The 26,537-nt window shown below is 27.1% G+C and overlaps 2 protein-coding genes across 5 annotated transcripts in view; one reads left to right on the forward strand and one right to left on the reverse strand.

Moving 5' to 3' along the window:
* LOC113550513 (disintegrin and metalloproteinase domain-containing protein 11) overlaps nt 1-10,113 on the reverse strand; it is a 225,288-nt gene extending 215,175 nt beyond the window's left edge. For all 4 annotated transcript variants that reach the window (XM_026952393.1, XM_026952392.1, XM_026952391.1 and 1 more), the window contains exon 1: nt 9,470-10,113. In XM_026952393.1, the coding sequence (XP_026808194.1) occupies nt 9,470-9,575 (106 nt within the window). In that variant the 5' untranslated portion in view covers nt 9,576-10,113. The remainder of the gene's footprint in view (nt 1-9,469) is intronic.
* A 14,054-nt stretch (nt 10,114-24,167) lies between these two features.
* On the forward strand, nt 24,168-26,046 carry LOC113547833 (S-methyl-5'-thioadenosine phosphorylase). The gene is made up of 6 exons (XM_026948358.1): nt 24,168-24,327; nt 24,397-24,542; nt 24,784-24,951; nt 25,013-25,256; nt 25,315-25,524; nt 25,903-26,046. The coding sequence occupies exons 1-6, from the start codon at nt 24,310-24,312 to the stop codon at nt 25,933-25,935; spliced, it is 819 nt and encodes a 272-aa protein (XP_026804159.1). The 5' UTR covers nt 24,168-24,309; the 3' UTR covers nt 25,936-26,046.
* Nucleotides 26,047-26,537: the final 491 nt, after the last annotated feature.

Raw genomic sequence — 26,537 nt, forward strand, 5'->3', positions numbered from 1 at the left:
ACACACCATGATAAAAACACATGACTGAGTTATATAATCATTTGCAAGGTAGTGTGAGAGTATCAAAGAGCTAAGAAGACTTTCATATTACTTATGCACTCGTCAGGAAACGGTGCGGTTATCAAATAACTACAGACAATTTACCCGATCAACAAGTTTCGATTATTTACCACTGACCTCAATCAACACTTCTAAGCCTCAAAACTTAAGAAGCAAGATTTAAAATGACATAAAACAAACAGCCTATACTCTACAGTTATCAAATTATTTAGTTATCTAGAGAACACAGTGATAACGACTAACAACAACAGATTCTCTATTGTAAACTCTCAAGAAATTACCAATAAAACAACCACAGTAACCAGTACCGGTATTACAGACAAGTCGACAGGAGATCTCTTGGAGCGGTGATCATTCAAAATCCAAAGGTATTCGCCGTCAGACAACCTAGCAATTGTTTTCCGGAATACAATCAATCGAAGACTAGTACCAAGCAGTTACCTAGTTACCATTACACCTACAAGTGTCTCCCGTTGCTGCAACGATCCAGTAACCTACTGTAACCATTCCGGGAGCTAACACGAGTGGATACGATGTTGGCGAGAGCCACACCCAAACTTGCCCAACGACCGGTCCAGTATAACGTAATAGTGATTATGATGGTTTTACGACTTCATGTCGATGGATATATCCTCAAGGATGAGCAGAAAATCTTACAGATGCTCGAGACCTTATATCTACCAATCGATAAGCAAAACAAAACCGTCTACATTGTCAATTATCAAGACCAACAACCGACACTGTTCTATAACAAAAGTAGTCTTTTTTTAGGGACAAATGTTTAAAGGCTCTTCCGTACTTACTAAGTTGGTTTAATATCAATATATAAGAATGATAGAATGTGATTGGCTCAAAATCCAGTAGCACAATTAAAACTAGGGAGGTTACATAAAAAAAATTGTTCACTACTCAAAAATTGTACTGCAATAAAGTAATATACACCTGGGAATGATACATTATGATAAATGAATATCTAACCAATACGTTACACAGCTTAATTCAATAAATTATTTGTATTCACTAGTAACTTTCACATTAAGTATATATTTATTTATTCAAATAAAATGTTCAAAATAATAAAAAATAAAATGTTTAATAAAAATATTTTAGTAATATAGAGTTATATAATACTAAATCGTCAATTGATTCTTTGTTATCTTACCTAACTTTATTGTATATATATATATATATAAATGTTTCCGTGTTTTCAATTTCTTCTTTATAATAATGTTTGTCTTTTTTTCAAATATATTAAATAATTTTGTATTTCGATAATCTTTTTGATCCATAACACAATTTTAAAATTTTTAACATTATTATTTAAATGTTTATAAGTAATAAGCTAATTGCGCAAAAAAAATGATAAAACAAACACCAAGTTAAAAAGACTAATAAATTAATAATTAACATGATTCAGGATTTACAGCAATGCACAGATTGTAATAACGTACATTTCCCTAGCCCTCACCACATTTAGAATATTTCAATATTTTTATTTGTATTATATCGTAAATATACTCGTATTATATATTTTTTCAATCACTATACTAAAATACCAAATGTCGAGATCGAATTGACAATTATCAAATATCGTCTACATATCACATAAAAAAACGAAGGTAGTAATAAATTATCGCATTAATATATTACTATACTAATATACGTATATTAAATGAAATAATTTAGCTAGTTATCTAAAATTCCCAATTTAATTAACTAATCTTAAATTTATTCTATTAAAATAATATGTGAACGTCATATAAACGTTATTTTTTAGTAGAATATTGTATTTGTTATAACATTTATTAATACAGCTGTCGGTTATGTCAGTAATACGAAGAGAACAAGTTATACTAATATTAAATTATATAAGATTTTGAACATTGAATACCTACAGGCTACAATTAAACATAAATTTTATCATATTACTTTTTCTATGTTTAATTCTGTGCTACGATGAAATAAAATAGGCACAAAACTACAAAATATTACCTATGTATTTAAAATAAAAAAAAGTCACGGAAGGATACGGTGCCCATATTTATTCTATATTAGTATATTACACCACTGCCGAAATTCTTAGTTGCATAGGCAGCGCGTCGTTTAAATACGATAAATAAACTGTTATTTCTTTTAATAAATTATACAAAAATATCATACTTTCTAGTAGTGAAGTTAAAGAAACATCATAAACTTCATTATATTATAAACATTATACTTATTATGTATATATACATGTATGATAAATTCAGTACAAAAGTTATATTATTTGAAATATTTTACAACAATCAACACAAAACGACTTAGAATAAGCATTACGAAATTGAAAAAGTATAACGCAATAGTTAATGTAATAATGTAATACCCTATTCACTATTGCCACCGGTCACAGAATACAATATATTATAGTTAATTCATTTAACGTGCGTTAGAAATAGCTATAAATTACATATTACATAAAACTATAAAAGTACAATACGATATAATAATCTAAAATAATAATTTAGTGAGGCTCAAATTTTCGTGTATGTTTGTCATAACGCGTATTTTTCTAGTACTTCATTTTAATAATAATTGGTTTCGTTGTCACATTTCTTAATATATTTTGTTTTTTATTCCACGCTTTTCCTCCGGGGGTAGGTTTCCTCTTCTGTTCGTCGCATTTTATCTTTTTTTTTTTTTACAAAAACTCTATCTGGGATAATAAAATGGTCCCCAGGCGAATGGTATACATTCATTCTTGTCATTCCGTTGAATTATACGTTTCACCCTCAAATAATAATTAAGATACGAAAAACCCGTTTTGAAAATCCACACTTCCTTCGTTTTGGTATCGTAAGCAACGATTCGCTTAACTTACTAGTAACCCACTGTATGCACTGAATATTACAGATTCTTTACACTAATTAATTAAGAAAACAATAAACAAAAAACTGTAAAAAAATCTGTTTGAATATTTGTACATTTCAATAATTTTATATAGTTTATGGAATATTGTCAAAGTAATTTAGTCTGATAAATATAAATTAATGACAGCTCATGGAGTTTTCACTTAACAAGCTGCATGTTGACTTCAAAATAATAAATATCATTGTAAAATTAACTCTTTCCTCTCGCTTGGAACCCGCACTAAACACAATAATGATAATTAAATAATTATTGAGTTTAGTGCGTACATTGTTGTTAGGTTGTAACTATTATTCATAGATTGGAGACTAAATATTTTAATTTCTTTTTAAGATTCCCTGAACTTCAAAAAAAATATAAACCATTAGAAATTGTTATCAAAACATGAAAGGTTAAAAGAACAAGATTCCACTTGATATTTGAAATTCTAAATAAAATAAAAACAATTTCGTGTGCTATCTAATATTTTATATTGTATTATAGGTAATATAAGACAGTGACCACTGTTAAGCAACTACACCAACAAAACGTAACACAATTACCGTCACTCCTTTAAAAATTGGATTTCTTTCAATTCTTGTTTCAAAACTCCGTGAAGTGCACAACATTGACTTTGACTGACATATTATCCACATAAACGTATACAAACACACCCTTTTACCTCAATATAATCTCAGACCCGTCATCTGAAATAATTTTCAACATTTTAAATCCCAAAGTGTAAAGATGATGTTGAATAATTCACGAGTTGAATCAATCTTGTTGTGATGAGTAGGGAACAGGGAAGGGATATCAAGGGCACAGAAACCCGGTGATATCAATTAATATAAAACTGACTGAGTAGAGAGGAAATAGGTTTGCTCACTAACGAGCAGTACGATGCGGTAGTCTTGGCCATTAGAAATTCAAATTTTTACTTGAACCCCCTCCACCACTACCATTGTTGCTATGAACACATTACCAAGACCGAATAAATTACTTCTGAACATAGGGAAGGGGGCCGCTTGTTACGCTTAGAGGTGCAAGTTATGAATGGTACCGACAACTTCCACGCCCCCCACCATCCGTACTTACCACCACAAGTCACTACTACCAGTAACCAGTACAAGACAAGTTTGTATTGTCTTGTAGAAACTATTCAAATTCGAACAAGAGCTGAGCCCGATGGGACCGCAAACACGTCTCGTGATGATAATAGACTTTCTCGACGTTCGACCGCACCGATCCAGAGCATTGTATATTATTACATCTTCAACGAGCACAATAGTTCGTTGATTAAAAATGACACTATATATCTATATATAATATACATATCTACAGTACTGAGTATTTTCTGATCATACCATTGGAGAGGTGAAAGCTCAGATTTCATTGGTTTTATTTAAGCTCTATAATAACTATAGTGCAAATTTTTTTTTTAAATATGAATGATTAATCTGTATAACAATAATTATACTCGAGATAAATTTAATTTATATTCTATGAAAAATTATAAATTAAGTATGAACAAGATCTCAAATCTTATTATTATAATCAGTAAATAGTTTGATAGTCACTATGTATTATAATTTAAATGCATTTATAAATGTAATCAATTAATTACAAAAAAGTACTTACAATGAATAAAATATTTCAATTATTTAAAAATTTAAAAGTATAATTAACATTTTTAATTCAAAGCGTAAGTACTTTGTAAAATATCTTTTCAAATATTTAAATATATAATATACTATAGCTACTAAAAATATTAAATTTGTAATTTTTTATTATTTAAAAAGTACTTTTTATAATTAAAAATATTAGTTATGTTGACTAACTCGTTTAATATTGATAAAAAAAATAATAATAATGTCCCAAGTAGGTATACATTTCATAACAATCAACAAATATCAATTTCAATTTCATGAAACATTTTTATTATTTAGATACTCTTTACACTTTAATATTTTCCAAAACTACTTTAAAAAAATACATTTATAACATTTATTTTACGAAGGGGTTGAGTTAAACATATTATATAAAACATAAACTATAAGTTAATATTAATACTATACTGTATTAAATAGTAATAGTAGGTATAGTGTATACCTGCTATTACTATTTTTTTTTTTATCATAAGCAAACCACTTATACCCTTCTACTCGTGTTCAAACCACTAAATACAGGTGTTTTGTAAGTATTCTCATGGGTATTCTCCGAAAAAATAACATTTTTTAATTTTATTTCGGGTACCTAGGTATATAAAGTTATCATTGCAAATATTAGTTTTCATAAATATTTAACTAAAAGAGAACATAAAAATTATCCTCATAAAATACATTTATTGGTGTAATAATATTTAATTGTTTTTATTTGCACTACTTTACCAACATTCAAATTTTTCTACTATTTACTTTCACAAAATTGCATTTCACTTATCAAATTCTTGAACTATTAAATATGTATACATTTTTTTATATTTATTAACTTCTAGAGTCACCAATGCTATTTTAATGTAGAAAGTATAATAAAATAAAGAATATTATCTTTCCGTTTTGATATTCTATACAATTATATATTACCATTTTTAGCTATATAGTTCAGATAGACAATATAAATGTTCAATGATAATCATTCATTAGCTTATTTTACAATAGCAATAAATATTTACATACAATATTAAATACTCAAACGTCAAGATAAATCATATTTTATAATATAGGATAATCTTTGAATTATTAATATTATATTACGGACACAAACATTGCAATACAAACTCCTCAAATATTAAATTACGTTTTACGATATATTTGGTAGCCAAAAATTATTTTTCAAAAATATTTTCTCATTTAGGCTCTATTTAGATATAAAATATAGGGCAGGTTTCTATAGATTTAATGAACTAGGTTTAGTGGATTTGTTTGAAGACCAAGAGGAGGGGTTGAAATATGGGATTATGTTTTCCATTAGCGTTCCATTAGCGTTTCGGACACAAGGATTCGCCACGAGAGCTTTTCTGGGTACCACAACCGGAGCCCTTTCTCCAAAACAAAACGTCTCCTACGAGCATACTGTTTCTCCGATTGCGCAACGAAATGTTATTCCATTGGGATTTTATTGTATTCACAAAAAATACCACTTGAGATATTACTTCTTTTTCTCCTGTGTATTCTTTTTAGATAGCAAAAATCTATTAATATATTTTAATGCTTATAAAGTTTTATATTTTTTTTTATGTGTGTCTTTAAGCTTTTATTATACCTCCTGCATATTTTTAATATTTGAACTTACGATCAATAAAAAATAAAAAACAAATATGAATTTAATTCAATATTAATTGACTTCAAAGTTAACAGTTTACTGTGTTAATGTTTACTGAAGAATAATTCAGATTAATAAAACTCGGAGCTTAACTTTAACGAAACAGCATTATAAAATATTCAATAACCAAAAAAATAAAGTTAAGTGAAAAATAGAAAGGAAGTATATCACCGATATAAAAATTCGAAAGTACTTTAATATTTTAATTATTATTGTATGCTATTTTCGTTTTTTGCAGACTAAAAAATAATACAAGGTAATATAATATGCATAATTTAACCCAGAACATGATCAATTAATAATAGTATGATATAAACTACATGATTATTGACTATAATAAATTATTGTCGTCAGTTATACTAATCAAAATTGTACACATCATGTATAGCATACAACAATTAAATATAAGCGTATAAATAATCAATTACATATACAATATGAATAATTAATATTTTTAATTTTACATGAAAAAAAAACATCTAACAACTTCAGTACAGTTGAGTAATAACTCTGATATTTAAAATTAACAAGTATATTCTCATTAAATCTAAAACTATTCCTAACATTTAAAAAATGTATCGATATTATAATCAAAGAATTTCACGTTTAAAGTACCGCTAAAACCGTAAACCGGATATAATTTTTAAAGCACTATCCCTTTTGACAAAAATAAATAATCACAGACAAAGCTAATAATTTTCATCATATAACCAATACATACGAGAATAATACCTTATGTACATTGTACACAAACGATAAGGTTTACAAAATTATTTGGTAAAATATATTTATCATAAAGGGTACGAAATATTATAAAATGCATCATGAAAATATACAGCGAGCATATAATATTACTTAGATCCGTGCATAGTTGACCAAATGCACATTGTACATGGAAAACAAGACTTAAAGGAAGGCTCAGATAAAAGAATTTTATTATACTCCAGTATATTATTATCAAACATTTTTGAAGCTCAGGTAACATTTTCAATATGAATTTATTTATGGATGTATATAAGATCTACTTATAAAAAATGATAAAGGTTTTTACCATTCATTACTAGGTAAGAAGATATTATAAGAATTGTAAAATGTGATTTTAAAACCATGTCCAATGAAAATTCAACAATTAAAAATGCACTATAGCTCCATTAGCAACCGCATGTATAATTTGTATTGATCAGATATTATGTAAAACCAAAACCCAATTAAATAACAAGTATATTAATTGTATATTTGTATTGTTGTCATGTTCGTTTTATGAACCAATATTTAATGGTTTATTGTTTTTGAAAAGCGGATGTAGATCCATTTTGTTTCATTAAATAATATTTTTTTCTAAATATTATTCAATGGTGTGCAAAAAATAAGGTACTCTCATAAACTCGTATAATTAATTTTTACAATATTGTTTCAATTATTTCTTATATATATTTGAGATATCGAATAATTGAATAATAAATTTCATGTCTCAAAACGATAGATTAAAAGACAATACTAGAGAATACCATTGTTTTAAAACTGTTATTTATTTCAGTAATTAACAATGATATTTGAACTCTTATTAGTAGAATAATATCTATTTCACTTCCTATGGATTCAGTATTGGATATCTAGTTGCAGGGCAGTAGTCAATATGGCAATATTCATTTGAATGATAAATTATTGAATTGACTTTTTTATTCAACCCACCACTAATGTATTAAGACTTATTATTATCGTATTAATTTTCAAGAACATCGCGTATCAAATTTTTAAAGAGAAATTTAAATAAATATTTTTTTATAAAAACATGATGATTTAAGCATAGTATTTAATACATTCTTAGAGTTATTAACTTGGCCTCAAGCCAGTTAGTTATTATTGTGAAATTACAAAATATAAATATGAACAATTGTTATTGTTTTGTATGTTTTTAACAGGCCATATTATATACATAATAATTTTCTATTCTGGTTATTATTTCTATTATATTACTACACATTGAGCTAGGTCATTTTGTTATAGATAAATAATTAAGTTATTAAACCGTTAGGCTTAAGTTAAGCAACCGAAACGATATAGTAGATCTCATTATTCATGATCTGTGGAATTTAAGTATTAAACCTGCGCAAAATATACAAACGAACATTTAAGTCTCCTTAGCAGTGTCACGTTATAATATTAATATAATAATAATAATAATAATAATGTAATTAATATAAGTACACACAACGCTGAAATGCATTTACTACGATGATTTATTATATTCTAGAATAATTCATAATTATTTATACATATATATATATATATGTGTGTATAAATAAATATCTCTTTGTTTGTCCTCTATAAACTCAAAAACTATTTGACGTTTTCAATTAAAGTTATAACAATTGATTTCTCGGGACTCCGAAGGTGTTTATTTCTTCAACTCGTAACGGTGCTATCTAAATCTTACTGTAAGATGGCTTTCACGCAAATTTAGTTTTGGCTCATAAGCATTGAATATTTTCTTGTTTATTCAAATAATTTCCGTTGACCACATACTATATTGATATTATAATTAATGAAAAATTGACATATAATATAATATTTAAGGAAAAAACAACCATTAAAATCAAATACTTATGAACAAAAATATAACGATTACATTTATTATGTGTAATTCTGAAAATATTTTTATAGTTCTATATAAATACGTACAGACGAATATCGTTCTTAACAATAATGGATTTACGCCGGATATTAAGCTTTTGTTGTATTTACATCGAAAGTATAATGTCTAGAATTTAGAAGCGGCGCGGTCATAAAACAAATCATTTCAATCGTTGTGTGTGTATTATTATATGATATGTCAACTGAAACGAAACGGAAAACGACGATTAGTGGGATTAATTTCAAGCGGGGTGCGAAGTCCGGTAACAGCAGCAGCTATATAGTTGTATTATGTTATATTATAATATATTAATTTAACTGTACATCACCTACACGCGTAGATAAGATAAGCGATAACGTTCATACGATGCCTGTATGGTTCTCTCGTCTTGTCGTTCAATAGGACACTTTTCGAAAACTCGTATGAGGGGTACGGATGGGGGGGGCTCTCCTAACCCTAGCACCGTGAACGCCGAACCGAACGGCTCGTCGCGATTCGCCCGCGGGGACGTGCGCTAAACACGTATGGGCGCCGTAATTCGATTATTATTATACGGTGAACACAAACCTCGTTTGCTGTGGACGTTCGAGGACGACGTGGCAGCTCGGCCGGCCGGCAGCACGGTCGTGGCGCACAACAGCAGGACACCCAGCCGCACGTACAACGACAGCATGGCTCATTTGCAGCGCACATGACCACCGACCACCATCGTTCACGTTGTCACGCGGCGCCGAGATCCCTCCACGAAGCCGATTTCTTATCATACGCTTCGGCACTCGCACCACATCCGTCGTACCATCGCGCGTGCGATCGACTCGCGAACCCCCCCGGCGGGCACCACGACCCCCACAAAATGAAAACGACCGATTCGCGTACAACTTCGACGGGTACCGATGATAATAATAATAATAATAATACTGTGAATATCAAATTGTATTATATATTATTATGTCGTGTGCGGGCGGCGCGGCGTTAGAAGCGACGCGTGTGTGTGTGTGTGTGTGTGCGTGTGTGTGCGCGTAAGAGTGTGTGCGTGTGCGTGTGCGTGTGTGTGTGTGTGAGAGAGAAGAGTGAGGTGTCGACGTGGTCGTGTATACGTTAAGTGATTTTATTTTATTTTATTTTTTTTAATTATTATTTATTACGAAACGATAGATCGAAACCCTATGCGCGAGAAACCGGGGGGCGGTCTCGGGACAACAGTCGCACAGCGTACAGTTCGCCGATCTGTGTGTGCAAGGTTCCGCGTTACGGGGTACGGTGGCGCGGGCAGCCGTTCACCGGCGCTTTTGGGTCATGCGCGCTGCCCGGGCGCCTAGGGATAACCGCCGCGTTTCGCCGCCGGGACGCAGCACCATCTCGGCCCGGCGGCAGGCGTGTGCGTCATTGCCGCCCGCCTGTCCGCCCGCCCGCCGCCATACACCTGGCTCCCGCGACGAGATGTGATCGCCGGTCGCCACAGCCACCGCCTGCCCGCCCACCCGCTTGCCTTTATTCGCACTCGACCTATTTCAGTTCCTCTCCCGCCTATAATAACTCGTGTACTCGTGGCGGCGTTTCACTAAATATATATATATATATATATATACGTGTGTATACACTCCACTCCCGCCCCGCGTCCCGCCACTCAATCCAATCGTTTCCCCTGCACCCTGTGTGCGTCCACTGCAACCGTTATACCTATCTCTATCTCGGTCTCTCTGCATCCACTCTGCAGTGCACCGCGTAGCCAATCGGTGTTTTCGCATAACAATGGTATATCACCGCCGCCACATATACGCTCACGACAATGATACTTGTCGCGCGACGGTGGTGGCGACCGACGTGTGGAGGTTGATGCTGGAGGTGGTCGATGGTGTCAGTGGCTATGGCGGTGGAGGAAACGGTTGGGACAGCGCCGGTGGGTGGTGGCGATGGCGTAGAGTGGTGCCCACCCGTATCCCTCTCGTGCACCGGTTTTTCACTTACATGTATTATACACATGTGTATTACGAGACAATACCGCTTTTCCCTTTCACCACCACTATTGTGTGTGTGTGTGTGTGTGTGTGTGTGTGTGTGTCAGTTCGGAAAATATTTGACCGCGATAATAATAAAAATATATTTTTAAGTAAAAAAAAAAACCATTTTAGTTTCTACTGAAGAACGGAGAGTACATTTTTATACGATTTCCTCGAACATTTGACCCATACATAATCATTTGCCGTCACACGTAATAATCACTAAACAGTTGAATTCTGTTCAAAATACTTCGGTTGTAGCAAACGCCGCGTAATGTCCGTACCTCTTAACACGTATGGGAAAATAAATACGGTATTTTTTATAACACCGTGAGAAAATACCCACTTACAACATTCATAAATTTATTCATTTGTAGTTTTTCAAGCGCATCATTTTAGATAGTTATACTACTGTAACGAAATGTGGTGTGTACAAGTTTAGTGAGAAGTTGTTAGGTATCGAAAAATTAGTGTTAAAACTGTAAAAGTGCGATTCGTCATAAGAACTGCAGACGACGCGAATCCGTCAAAAGAACAGCCGAAATAGATGTTATGTAGTAACATGTAATGTAAATACGAATTTATTAATGGCCGAATTCATAAATAATGTTTAAGTACTGCGTATATTTTAATGAAAGCTTTTTGAAAATACAATATTTTTTTTTATAGATTTTTATTTGAATTACAATTTTAAAAAAATAATAAAACTATTGCTAATTATCAATATTAATGACCAAACATCACATTAAGTAATTAAAAACATAATAAACGCTATAATCTTAACTCGCTTATATCTTACTATGAAGTATTTTAATTTTCAACAATCCAAAATTTATATTATAATAATGACTGATGAGATAAGATAAGATATCGAAAATTAAATTCTCCGCATTTGTGTAGCAAAATAGCCTATCTATGACGCCGTGTTACTAACAAAATATATTAAAATATATACTTAATAATAATTATTAGCACTGTTTCTGTATTTATTTATTTATCATAATATAAAACAAATATATAATTTTCAGTTTTATTAATTAATATTATTCTTAACATAAAATATTGTTTTTTAAGTATGTTAAATTAAATTTCTGTCGGTATTAATAATATAATGAATAATAATACAATATTTTAGATAAATACATTTTTAATACAAATAACTTGTATTCATTATGAATTATACATGTTTTGTGTGAGTATAAGGAAATAGTTCAAAGTATATTAGGTTAAATTTAAAATTAATTATAATTTGAAAGATATAAAATATGTTATGGGATAAAATTATTAGTTACAGCAACACCAACATGAGTAGGAAACTAAAAAAAATATAATATTTTTTAATCAAACTCGTGCCTGGGGACGTAGAGGAAAAAATTAAATTTCAATTAATGAACACATAAAAAGCCATAACAGATAAAAATATGAAACTGTTTATTTTGTAAAAACAAAATGATAAAAGAATTAAAGTTTTAATTGGATGTTTATAAAAAAATGTTTACTTTTGAATTTAACTCGATCGCGAAAAAATCAAAAGTATATAATATTATTTTTATATTTATATTATACATGTATCACCAAAAAAATTAACCTTATCACACAAACTATTATTATGTATGCTGTATAAATTATAAAAGAACTAACAAAATATAAATATTGTGTTTGTTCATGTTATTTAATGGAAATTGGAAACTAGTACCAAAAATGTTTAAGTTCAAAATAATTTTATATGAACAAAAATACTTAAATACTAAGCACTTAATATTTTTAATTAAAGTTGAAAATTCTAAACTTTAACTGAACTTTGTTTTTCAAATTCTAACATAATTTACATAATATATTCACTTCAATAATTTCAGCCACATAATTATTTCGAATCCACCTAAATGTACACATAAATATAATTTATGTCAGAAATACATACATTTATAAAATAGTCATCAAAATGTTATAATTTTAAATTGAGTAACTTAAATAGGGATTTAATCAAAAACACATTAGAAAAGTAAATATGATTGTAATTACAGGAACTCATAAATCACGCAGATTTCCGAAAAACAAATGTACATTTAAAAAGTGAATGATAATTAATAATATTTGGAATTGCATTTATATAATTATTATCTTGTACCTAATTAGTACCAAGATATTTTGCATTTTAATAATTATTTTTACAAATTAATTTGAAAAGTAAAATAACATTTATTTATTCTTTGTTAGCAATTTACGAAAAAAAAGGATAACAATATTTTCGAATTTAATCAAAATTAAATGAGATCATAAAAACTCATTTAAATATAAAATATTTTTTTGTTAGTCAAATAAAATCCATAATGTTTTTAATTTATTATACAAATATATATGTACTATACAAGTTATTATATTTAATGCCAAATGGAAAGTTAATAACATCAACTCTCAAAATATTTTAAACTTAATCATTCAAATAAAAAAAATAAAATGTATGTAAACGCTTTGCTACCGAGTTTTCTTTATCATTGAGTAAGCCACTGTAATATATGTGTTAAGTTTGAATTCAATGATAATAAATCATTACATATGATGAAGATTCTGAGCAAGGACGGTCTGTCAACCTATATGTATATATTTCTAAGTATATTTTATGATACGTTAATATTGTTAGTATAATAATTTATTTTACTATTAGTAATACAATAGGCTGAATAAAATTTTTGATGAAAACAATTCATACATAATATTATTAGTATTTAATTTTTATATTAATATATATTTATGTCGTATTATATTATTGTTATTCATTTTTGAGTTAAAGCCAAATTACCGTACAGTATAAATAGACTCATGGTAAATATATATAATAACATAAAATTAATTTAAATGTTTTGAATCATGTATATAATTATATACATCAAAATTTGAATTACATCAAAATAACTAAAATCATTATTCTTCGAATTAATATTTATTCACGCCAAAATTTAAACTTAAAATGTGTATAATCAAAAATGTATTTTTAAAAATTCAAGCCTAGGCTATAAAAGTTGAACATTTTAGATTTTGAGCGGGGCAATGAATGTATTGATTTTAAAAAATATGTTTTTTTGTCTGTCATCGTACATTTCACTCGGTCAAAACCTTAAAAATATATTTAAAAAAGGTTCCTTATCAACAGATATAAAAAAAAAAGTAGATCGTTAATCCACAAAAATTTCCATAAGCGTTTGAAGAAAAAATGTTTAATGCATTTCGTCAAAATCGCAAAATTAGCAAACTTTGTAGTTAGGAATTCTTGAAAATTAATATTAAATTAATACAGGGTTCTTTATAAATTTTGTAGCCTATGTTAAAAAAAAACAAAAGTCCACTGAAAAATCAAATTATATTTTTATGACCGCTTAAATATTTACGATATTACATTTTCACCTGTAATATTACTATTTCTCCTTAAACAAATTTTGTTATTTTTTTGTAATTAAAAAACAAATAACCGTAAATACTTAAAATTTCAACAAAAAGTTTGTATTTTCATCTTCTATATATATTATACAGTATAATTTTCAAAATGTTTTGACTTTTCTTGAAATTCTTTATAGATTTAAATTTTTTCTATATACCTAACTCTCGATAAAAAATTATGAGCTAAGTCAAAATTCTTGAAAATTGAATACAAGAACTCACATAATAAGTTCTTCATATATCTATTTAAACTTTTACAAAATTCGTCAAAGTACAGTGTTTTATAGTAAAAAAATTTTAAGGTATTCAATTTTTAAAGCTAAAGTTTAAAATGTCAATTTCTCATAAGTTATCAATACTAGAATTAAAAAATCTAAAAATATATAAACATTAAGCATAAAAATTGTTTATAGACTTCTAAAATTCAAATTTAGACAAAATTACATGTTTAAACGATGAATAACAATGTTCGTTATTTTGTTAAACATAACTACATAAATAATTTAAAAACATTATTCGTGGAGACTTAAAACTTTTACATATATTATAATTTTTATTTTACGCAATGACAATACGATAAATCAAAATTAAAATATGTAGATTAATTTTATGTTATTATCTATTCATACCATGAACCTATTCACATTATTTTACAGTAATGTACTAATGTGATATTGAATCAAAAATTAATAACAATAATATATTATATGTTATGAGTTATATTTATTGTTATTAAAATAATGAAACATTAATAATATAATAAATTTAATATTTTTGGCAAAAATTAAATCAACCATCGTAATTCTAATAGTAAAATTAATTACTTTAATAACAATATCATACAATTTACTTATAGTGATATATCTGACTGATCAGCTGAGACTCGCTCAGAATTGTTTTTCGTATACAATGATGCGTATTATTGAATTCAAATTTAACACATTCATTATAGTTAGCCACTCAACACCTACTATACAGAAGAGAACTTTACTACCAACTTGCCATTTTCTACATTTTAAACTACAATATAATTCACAAACATTCATGATAATTTTGATTTTTGAAGAATTTTGTCAACATTTTAATTACAAATACTTTTTTTTTATGGCCTTTATTAGTGATATGTTTAAAATCTATACTAAATTCACATAAAGTAAATATAGTTAAGTAAAATTTGATGGGAGATTGATAATGATAGGGCGGTAAAGAGGAAAAGCTCACAGTGAAGCTACTATTGTAAATTAATTTAGTAAGAATTAAAAAGAGTTGAGAAGATACCTAGACCAGTTTTGATTGAGGCATCTGGTTGGAATGTAAGTGATTTTGAATATAGTTAGGATATGAGATGGTTTGAATAATATTGTATTTTGGAAAGTTAAAAGTTCCCATAAGATTATTTTCGGTGATAGATATGTCAGCTGGTGTATAAGAAGGGAGCAATGTCATTTCCTTGCGGGACGCCAGAAAAAATATCGTAGTTTTCGGAGAACGTATAGAATCAAGTTTGACTTTGAAGGACCTGTTTTTGATGTAAAATTTTAGTAAAATGTTATAAAGAGCAGGAAATATTTATTTAATTTGTAGAGTAAGCCGATGTGCCAGACCAAGTCAAATGCTTATGCAACGTCAAAAATACAGCTAAACAATATTTTTTTGTTTCAAGGTAGTAAACAATAATGTCAAAAACTCTGTGGAGTTGGTGAAAAGTGGCATGTTTTGAGAGAAAACAAAATTTAAATTGTGATATGGCATATCTTTCGTAAGATATAAATAATAGTCTCTTAGGAAGAAGTTTTCAAGAATTTTTCAAAGTAATGGTAAAACACTAATTGGTCTGTATGACTCCGATACCTATACAAGTACTTATAGAAAATTATCTATCTATAGTTATTTTTTTAATTTTACAATACAAAAAAATCAATATTATCGGATATAATATTATGTATTTTTAATGCACCACAAAAACGTCTATACCTATGAGCGTACGGGATCGTCGTATCCCCCCCTCCTCCGCCAAAACATTATTATAATATTCAAGTACACGAGACTAAGGTATAATATAGATTATATTGAAATATCTATTTTGTATTCCACGTATAGCACTGCGTAGATACCAAAAGGTTTTTAAAACTTCATCAAAGCTATTTTTAGGGATGAAATTTTAATTGCAAATATTTTTTTTTTTTTTGTAAAAATGCTTAGTTTTATGCGATATGAGATAGTCATAAGTGGTTGGCATATTTTATCATAATATAGCTCCATATAAAAATGATTTAAATTAAATAATCATCAAGTTAAAAAAGGATTAAATTACAAGTGTTTCTACAAACAGTTGACCGCCATTTTTTCTTTTAGAAATAAATGTATTCGAATTCCAATTTTTAGAATTTTTAAGTATACTTAAGACCTATATATTTTTAAACACTAATAACGAATTTACACAATTTAAAAATTGTCTTATGGCAATACAAACTTGTTTTAAATTCTAAGAAGTGCCGTGAATGTATGTATATTTTAATGATTAGTTATTTTTTATTTTTGTGTCAGATATCACCTATACTCTATAGCCTAAAAAATCACTGAGAAGTAAAAATTCATAAATTGTTCTTATACTTTTTACTTATTTGAAAATATCAAATTAAGCACAATTTTTTTTACATATTTTTCACGTTCACAATATTTTTGCCAAGACATGCAAAAAATAAATAATTGTATGGTTATACCTATATAAAATCAAAAATGCTCCATACAATTTTAAATTTTAATAGCTATAGCTAGTTTTATAAATTTATAAGAGTTAAAAATTGAATACAAAGTCAGTAGCTAAATACCTAACATAAAGTAACGTAACATCAATTTTTATACTACCATCTAAAACTATCAAAATATAGTTTAATATACACATTTATTTTTAAACATCGCAAGTCATTTTAAAATATTTATACAGAACAGTGACTTCTCAGCGTTTTTAAGCCTTTTTTTCTATAAATATTGATAACAAATTGTTTAGTTGAACAAAACTCTTTAAATCTAATAAAAAAAAAATCATCATAAGTTGTATTTTAAGAAAATTGGAACCTCGATAAGTCGAAAACCTTGATAAGTCAAAATAAATGCCATTTCCTTGCGAAAATCTCGATTACTCGAAAGAAAAACTATAAGTAACTCAAAAATTTTTAATTCCGAATATAGATAAATAATGGTGGATAATTTTTATAATAATTTATTTAATCTGCTTATCTGTTCCGATAATTTAACTTAATCGTGTTTGTTATGTTTATTTTCAATATATTCAGTATTGTCAGTTGCGATCGATCAGTTACATATGTACGGTGATATCGAATGTAAAAATTATTAATTATCTATCTAATATCTTTTATTATAAGTTTTTAGTAATAATTTTAAAATAATAACAATACACACTGTAATTATATGTATATACTAAGACTATATAATAACTAAAAACCTATAATAATATACGTACATATACATTTTAAAAACTCTTTAAGTCAAAATTGTTTTCCTAAAACTGATAACTTGAAAACCTTAATAAGTCAAAAACCTCAATAAATCGAAAAAATTGCATTTTCCTTGAATTTTGACTTATCGACCATAATATTACCTAAATTCAACAATAAGGAAAAATAAAAAAATAAATTTCTGAAATACCCGTTATGATGTTATTGGGCTCTCCGCCATCCCAATAATATATATCACAGATATAGTCTATAAGTAATATACCGGTATCATCATCATACTACATACAATTATAAAATAAAAATATAATAATCCTTTTTTCATCGAACACTCATTATTTCAAAAAATGTTAACTTTTTTCAAATTTTTTAGTTTCATGCTTATCTAAAACTATATAACATTTTTATTTTTTTCACCGTTATATTTAATTGTTAAATCACTATCAACTTTTGATTTTCAAATGACAACCTATGTTTAAAATGTCATAAAATAGTAGGGCTATTTTTTTATGCATTTTAATGTTAAAATTATTATTTTTCATTTAATCGTTAGTGATTTATAGCTGCTCAAAGTTGGGTGGTTTGAGATTTCCAGGTGTTCGTTCTATACAGGTTATTATGGCTGTGAGGCGTTGATTAGAACGTTGGTTATTATCTAAATTAGATATGACAATCCATATGTTATTAATGGTTGGACGTATAAAGTACAAAGTTCATCACTGCAGTGTCAATAGTCGATAACGAGTTTATTTCATATGAAAATATGTAGGTATCTCTTATTATTATTTATTACCCATGAGATAACTGGTCTTCGAAAACAAGAAGTATTAAAAAGACCGAAAACCACCCAACTTTGAAATACTATATCTCGCTAAAAAAACATTAATATTCATTAAAAAAATACCCGTATTAATTAAATACATTTTAAATATAGGTTGCCATTTGAAAATCAAAAGTTGATAGTGGTTTCACTGTTAAATAAAAGAGTGAAATAAATAAAAATGTTATACTAACCAGTTTTAGAAAAGCATGAAATTACAAATTTTGAAGAAAACAAATTGAAAAAAGTCAATATTTGACAAAATAATAAGTGTTTAATGATAAAAGAATCCCCTGTATGGTCTAAGATACCCTCAATTATATTCTGATTACTTAATGATAATATGACCTAATAAATGGTTTGAGTGATGGACGGATGAACGGACCACAATATGCTTACTTTAAAATTGAAAAATTACCACGAAAATTTGTCGAAAATATTAATATGAGCACCCAACAACAGTTGTAAATGTTGTGATACTTATATGACTAGCTATATATAAAAATGTATTCTACTTATACTTGGGAGACGTAATATACAACAGTACAACACTATAAGCTCCGGTGCGTATAACGATTGACAGCATTTCCAATTGGACGCTGAAACGATTCTTTAAAAAGCAAAACTAGTTGAAAAAACCTTCGAACTATCAATAATATTGTGAAGCCGACCACCACACTATCCGACCGTCTATCCGCCGACAACCGACTCATGATGCATTCGATAAATCGTTTCAAATTCGTGGTCGTTTCACATTCGGCTCGATGCCCTCGTTCCGCGTTCGATTATAGACCGTATTTTTTTCAAATTCCGAACTAAACAAGAAATAAGAAATGTATTCACTGTACACTCTTACTCGGATATGGTACGAAACATCGATGAGTTAAAATGCAAACAGCTGAAATATAGGCAACTTAAAATTTCAATCTTCATACCTATTTATATAAATCAAATTGTAGATAATTATTATTTTTTCAATGAAAAATTATAAATTTAATATTTTGTTTTTTTATAAGTAAAAATATAAATTATTAATTAAATAATTTCATAATGTGTAACATAAAATAATATTTCATAATTAGATAGTTAATAACTTATTACTTAAATAATAATAATTTTGATTGTATTCTATGGTGTTTAAAAGGATAAAATTATCCATATTTTTAATTTTAATTTATCTTATAATAATCTGTATAGTATATAATATCTTATAGTTATTAAAATGTCATAAAATGGATATTATTCATTATAATTAGTTTTATGAAAATTATAAAATAGATGTAATATTTAATCTAGTATTCCCTATACTTGAGCTATTTTTATAAATTATAATTAATGTTGATGAATTACCTAATATTAGCCCTATATCCCCATATCTTCCAAACCCGTGATCATAAATCTATTATCATTTTATCCTAGTACACACAAAATTAAATAGCTTAAAAATTAGGTACTCGTCTAAATTTTGATTTTGTTACATCAAGATTTTCGCAAAAAACATCTGCTAAATAATTTATAGAAGAAAAGAAGGGTTTTAATTTGAAAAATTAAAGTATCTCAACAAGACACTCATAAAGAACTTTAAAATGTGGTCTTTAATTATATTTAAAAGTTCCAAAAATCAGATTTTAAATCACTGCATTATTGAAAAAAAAAGTGAAGTATCTAAGTATTATGCTTTGTGAATCGTCCTGTTAGACTGTACACATCCTAATGTGGACGTAAGATACCTACGTACTCAGTATATACTTACGAGAGAGAAATCACGATATTTTCCGTTGGTAGTCAATCAATCAGTATGAGAAAACAGTCATAACCAGTCTTTTACTCTCTTACTTTTTAATTTTTAAGCAAACTATGGCTATCTATGAGTATATGAAGTACTTATGTACAATATTACAATAAAAAATTTTTCCTAAAGTCATAACTATTTAAAAATTAATTCAAATTAATATCTTTGTATAAAACTAACGTACAGAAATTAATAATTTTCTTACTTTTAAGTTTTATAATAGATCAATTAACTGTTATATTGAAGCTTATAAAAATAAATTAGTTTTGAAGATTTACTATGTTTTCACTTACCTATACGTTTGTAAAATTGTGACAACAAATGCAAATATATAATTTGTAAAATATAAATTAATATTGGCAACTATAAAATTAACAATTCATCATTTAATCATATTTGGTAGAGGAAAATTTTTTTATAATTTTTTAAAAATTATAGTTTTATTAACAATTATCATTGAATATTTATAAGCAATTAGCATTTATAATTTTAGTGGATTACGCCGCTACTCGAATTGATTATCTAAATTTTAAATATTTATAAATAACTAACTATTGATTAATTATAAGTTTATTTTAATAATATGCAGTAATAATGTAAATATATATATATATATATATTGTACTATATACCTATGCATTCAATTTATGCATACCTATATATAGAAAAATACTCTGATAAAAATTAAAAAATTCAACTTAAGACTTGTATAGTATATAAACGTTGTATTAAAAATTTAACTAATTTAATTTAACTACATAAAAATTGTCAAGTTGTAACTATACAAAATTGCAACAATCATAAAAAAATATATTTCATATAATACTCATTATTATTAATATTTAATAAATTAAAATGAAATGAGAAAACAGAACGTACAATTTTAAATAAAAAAATAAAATTATAGTATGAATATAATATTATATTAAACCACTTTCATACAGTTATATTATTATCTACAAATTGGTCAAATTGTATATAACAATGTTATGGTTTTTTTTCCATTTTATGAAAAAACTTAAACTAGTCCTTAAATATTATTTCGTTGTCTTGCAGACTTATTATTAAACATTTTTAATAAAATCACGAGAAAATATCTTTTATTTACGATTTCGGGAACCTACCTAACATACGATACATAGGAACATTTTATATGTTATACCTACATATTATACATATTACATAATATATAAATAACGTCTCTATTTGTTTTTTTCGTATATATATTTTATGGTCTTGAATTTCAATACAATAAACAGTTATTTTATTGATTTTAGCCTGTGTTTATTGTATTTTTATATTACGACGTCAAAAACTTAAAAGAAGAAAAAATATGATATTATATAACTGTTAACAGTAGGTATATTGAAAAATGTATTATATGTGTAGAATGGGAACCTATTCTTCAAGATCACCCGTGTAAGAATGCTGAGCAAATTTTAATGAAAATCTGTACCAAAATATGAACTTAAATAGGACTTTTAATTAGAACAATACATAATATTACATTATTAACTATACGGCTATAATAGGTTATAGGACTCAGTGGTTCCCAACCTTTTGGAGACAATTACCCATAAATCAGGTTAGATATTAACAAATGCCCTCTTGAGTAAAAATAAATGTATAAAGTAAATAAAACAAAAAAAAGTAATTTAATCTTTACCCCTCAAAAAATCGTGTTTAAGTTTTACCCACAGATTATTGGAAACCGTTGTTATAAGTATTATCTACGTTAATTTCGAATAAATGGTTAATATGATTTCGCGTTCTTTAATTTTATATTTATACATCTATAGTAACTGTAAATAACTTTAAGTAAATGAAATCATGATATCGTAAAAAACTATATAATATTATGTTAAGAGGATGCTACACACGCATTTGTTATTGCATGTATAAGTACGCCTTAGAACATAATACAACATAAAAAATCTTAGTTCAGCAGTTCCAACTTTGTGTTGTAATTTATAATAATATTAAAACGACTTACAATCAAACTTGAAAGCAAGAGCATTGCTTGTCTATACTCTATTGTTATTCTATTTTTTGAGGATATTTAAATTTTTAAGTTGTTTACGAGAATTTAAAATATTTAAAAACATTTTTAATTATTTAATATCGTAAGACAATTCATGAGTACCTATAGCATTATAGATAATGTTCTCGTCTTTAAATTTGATAATGTCAAATCTCTCTATTGTTTAAGGTTATTAATTTATTACAAATTAGTAATTACACATATTTGATAGGTACGACACACATTTGAAATAACAAAATAAACATATCATGCAGGTGTGGCATCCTCTAAGATATACCTACTTAAATAATACTATAATCTACAGCCTACAGCTTATATATAAGTACTTCTCCAATAAATAATACCTTATTCAAATACTTAAATCATGAAAATAACGAATAGAAATGTAGTATTAACTACTATAGATCCCATCTATCTACTTATTTATAGTTAAAATACGTTTATATTAATAGCTAAATCCTAAATAGATGAACTTAGATTTAATTTAAATTTAAAATTTGTGCTTGATCGCTCTTGGGTTGTAGGTTGGTACATACATTTAGCTAGGTATTAAATTATTTTTTTCTTAACAAATGAATATATAATCTATATTAAATGAATAATTTAAATTTTAAATTTATTCTTTTACTAACACTATATTTTTAAAAAATGTATCTTTGAACTTACTGTTATTATCTACTTGTCCTACATCTAAGCTATTGGTATATTAAATATTTACAGCAATATAATCAAATATTTAGATACCTATTAATTCCTAATTAAGTATTTAATCTAAAAATGTTCTATGCATATAGTAATAGTTGTACCAATTTCCTATCTATGTATTGAATAGAGTCACGTACTAATGCTGCTGTGTTTGTCACAGTCAATATTTTTTAAAGTTAAATTGTATTGTTTTTAGTTCAAATGTGTAAACAAAAAGGCTATTCAATGTATAAATAAATTATAGGTGCCTACCTACTTACAGTATAATTACATTCAAAAACGAGAATTAAAAAAATGTGCTTTTAAGAGGCTGTCGTAATATTTATAAATGTAGTCGCTTAAAATATGTCTTTAAGTAGGTACGCACTTACAACCATATGGATTTTTTTCCGTTGTGGGGATAGAAACTCTAACCTGTGTATCAAGATTGGCGTTTTCAAAATATTTATTCATTCTTCAATAAATATTCAAAGTAATTTTTGGTAAGACTCGATAAGCCCCTCCAAATTCAAAAGCCTAGAAAATAAACAATAATAATTATAAAATAACTACATCTACCTACATTGTTGATACACATTACACATCAATATTCTTTTCAATTTAAACTTTAAATACCTTTTTTTTTATTCGTGTAGGTAATTGAATTTGATAAGTATAACAAAATGGCAAAACTGAATAACAATATTGTTATATTTAAATTGAGAAATAAATAATATATTAATTATAAAAACTAATTTTTTTTTTTTACAGTAGGTAACTAATATTATATCTGTGATTACTGATTAGCAGCCAATCATTACTTTTTAATTATGACATAATTAGGTATGTAATAATTGTAATAATATCGTGTGATATAAAATATGAACCACTTAATCGGTGCTGAAATAAAACAGGTTAAATGTAACTGCCTGTAGTAACACGATAGTAATTTTAATATTATTTTGTTATCAATTTATGTTGCTATTAAGCTATTAGGTAGTATAAATTAATCTAAATCACAGTTTGTTATCTTGAATTTTAAAAAGTTAAAAATCACTTATTAGTTGAAGCTTAAGATTCTCTTGTTAATTTATTATTCAATTTGTTTATCGACTTACTAGACTTCAATCATTTATACATTGGTGCTCATCGATAAAATATGAAATACAACGTGAAGGTATGTATAAGGCGGAATTATTAGGTACATATAAAGACATTTTTATAAAAAAATTTTTCAATTACATAGATAGGCATCATTGGTGGATCAGGACTTGATGATCCAGATTTTTTTAAAGATGCAACTGAGCAAAAAGTGAGCACTCCTTATGGCGATCCATCAGATATGCTTATCAGCGGAAAACTCAACGGTATCGATTGTGTGCTATTAGCCAGGTTACTGTCATAGCTAATAATTTTTGAAAATATATATAATATAGGCAATTTTATCCATTAAAGTTGCCATAAATAATCTAAATATTTTAGTTAAATAAAAAGGTCACTTGAAGGGTATAGGTCTCTGGGCCTCCACATGTATGGTATTTAAATCTGTCTTAAGTCTAAAGACTTGTATATATAGAATTAAGTTAAAAGAACATATAGTAAATACATTTATATATAAGACCATTTGTTGTAGGCATGGACGTAAGCACTCAATAAGTCCTACCAATATAAATTATCGTGCCAATATTTGGGCTTTGAAACATCTAGGATGTACACATGTTATTGCATCATCAGCAACCGGTTCTTTAAAAGAAGAAATTAGGCCTGGAGATTTAGTAATTTTGGATTCTTTCATCGATTTGTAAGTCATTCATTTATTATGATTCCAGTTGCATTATATTATTTTATAAATATATTTTTAGAACCAAAAAACGTGACTTAACTATGTTTAATAAGGATGATCAAGTCATACACATACCAATCGAACCTGCGTTTTGTTTAGCTACTCGGAATATTATTATTGAAACTGCCCAAAGTCTTGGCATTGGTGTTCACCAAACTGGTACAGCTGTAGTTATTGAAGGACCTAGATTCTCGACAAAAGCTGAAAGTAATGTGTATCGATCATGGAATGCTGATTTGGTCAATATGACACTTGTTCCAGAGGTATTTAATAAATAATTCTATATTTTATCTTACTTATTTTGGATTATTATAATCTTAGGTTGTGCTGGCTAAAGAAGCAGGCTTGCTATATGCCACAGTAGCCATGGCAACAGACTATGATTGTTGGAGAGAAGCAACAGAAAAAGTCAATGTTGCAAGTGTCATCAAAGTTTTTCAAGAAAATGTTAAAAAAATCACAAAATTATTTATAGCAGTTGTACCCAAAATAGCAGAAAAAAATTGGGATGTTGAAATCGATGAACTAAATGTAAGAAAATTAACAATAAATTATAACTTCCTGACACTTGTATAACTTATTTTTTAACTAGTAAAATCAAAAGCGGTCCAATTTAAAATGTGAAAAATTGATTTTGAATTTTTTAATCACTACTTATAATATTTGTATAAGTTTTATTAAAAATAATACAATTAAATTAAGTTTTAACGGTGTGATTTATATACCTTATGAACAATAATATTTACTTAATGCATAATTTAAAAATACATTGAATCACTTTACTTATAAATTAAGGAAACATTAAAAAAAATTTAATTTTGATTATTATTTTATGTCATCATGTCTTAACACATTTCTATAAATTTTAATGTATATCATTTAACTAATTATTTTTTTAATACATTTTAGAGTCTCATTCAAGAGAGTGTGCAGAGTAAATGAAAATGAAACCTCCTTACAATGAAGACATCAAACAATATTTGTTATCTCCATATTTGTAAAAATATTGTTTTTAAATACAACATTTAAATACAATATAATTCTGCTTTCATATTTTGTGTAATATTTTAAATACTAATTTGTTCATATTATGTTGAACTTAACTAGATAAATTACCAATAGTTATATTAATTTAATTAAACTTTTTATTTTTAAAATTTTTATTATACATAATTCAACAATAATAATAAACCATGATGTACACAATGTTATTACATGGTCATTATATTCTACTAATAATTTGCAACTCATAGGAATGTTTTTGTAATAATCACTATCATTAATTAATGAACCCAAATTAAATAATATAAATGAACTCGTCATATCATGTAATAATAATAATAATAATAAAACAATCACTTGCGCTCAATAATAATAACATTAGAGGGATTCAGAAGCAGTCTTAGAATTATTTTATTCATCAATAACTTTAACTAGGATAATTTGAATTAAAGAAATCACTTATACTATTTTAGTTAAATGTATGAATAATTAATAATTCTATATAAATATCTAATTTTACAAATCAACACATCCAAATTAAT

The sequence above is a fragment of the Rhopalosiphum maidis genome, chromosome 1, assembly GCF_003676215.2.
Source record: "Rhopalosiphum maidis isolate BTI-1 chromosome 1, ASM367621v3, whole genome shotgun sequence".
In the NCBI taxonomy this organism is placed as follows: Eukaryota; Metazoa; Arthropoda; class Insecta; order Hemiptera; family Aphididae; genus Rhopalosiphum; species Rhopalosiphum maidis.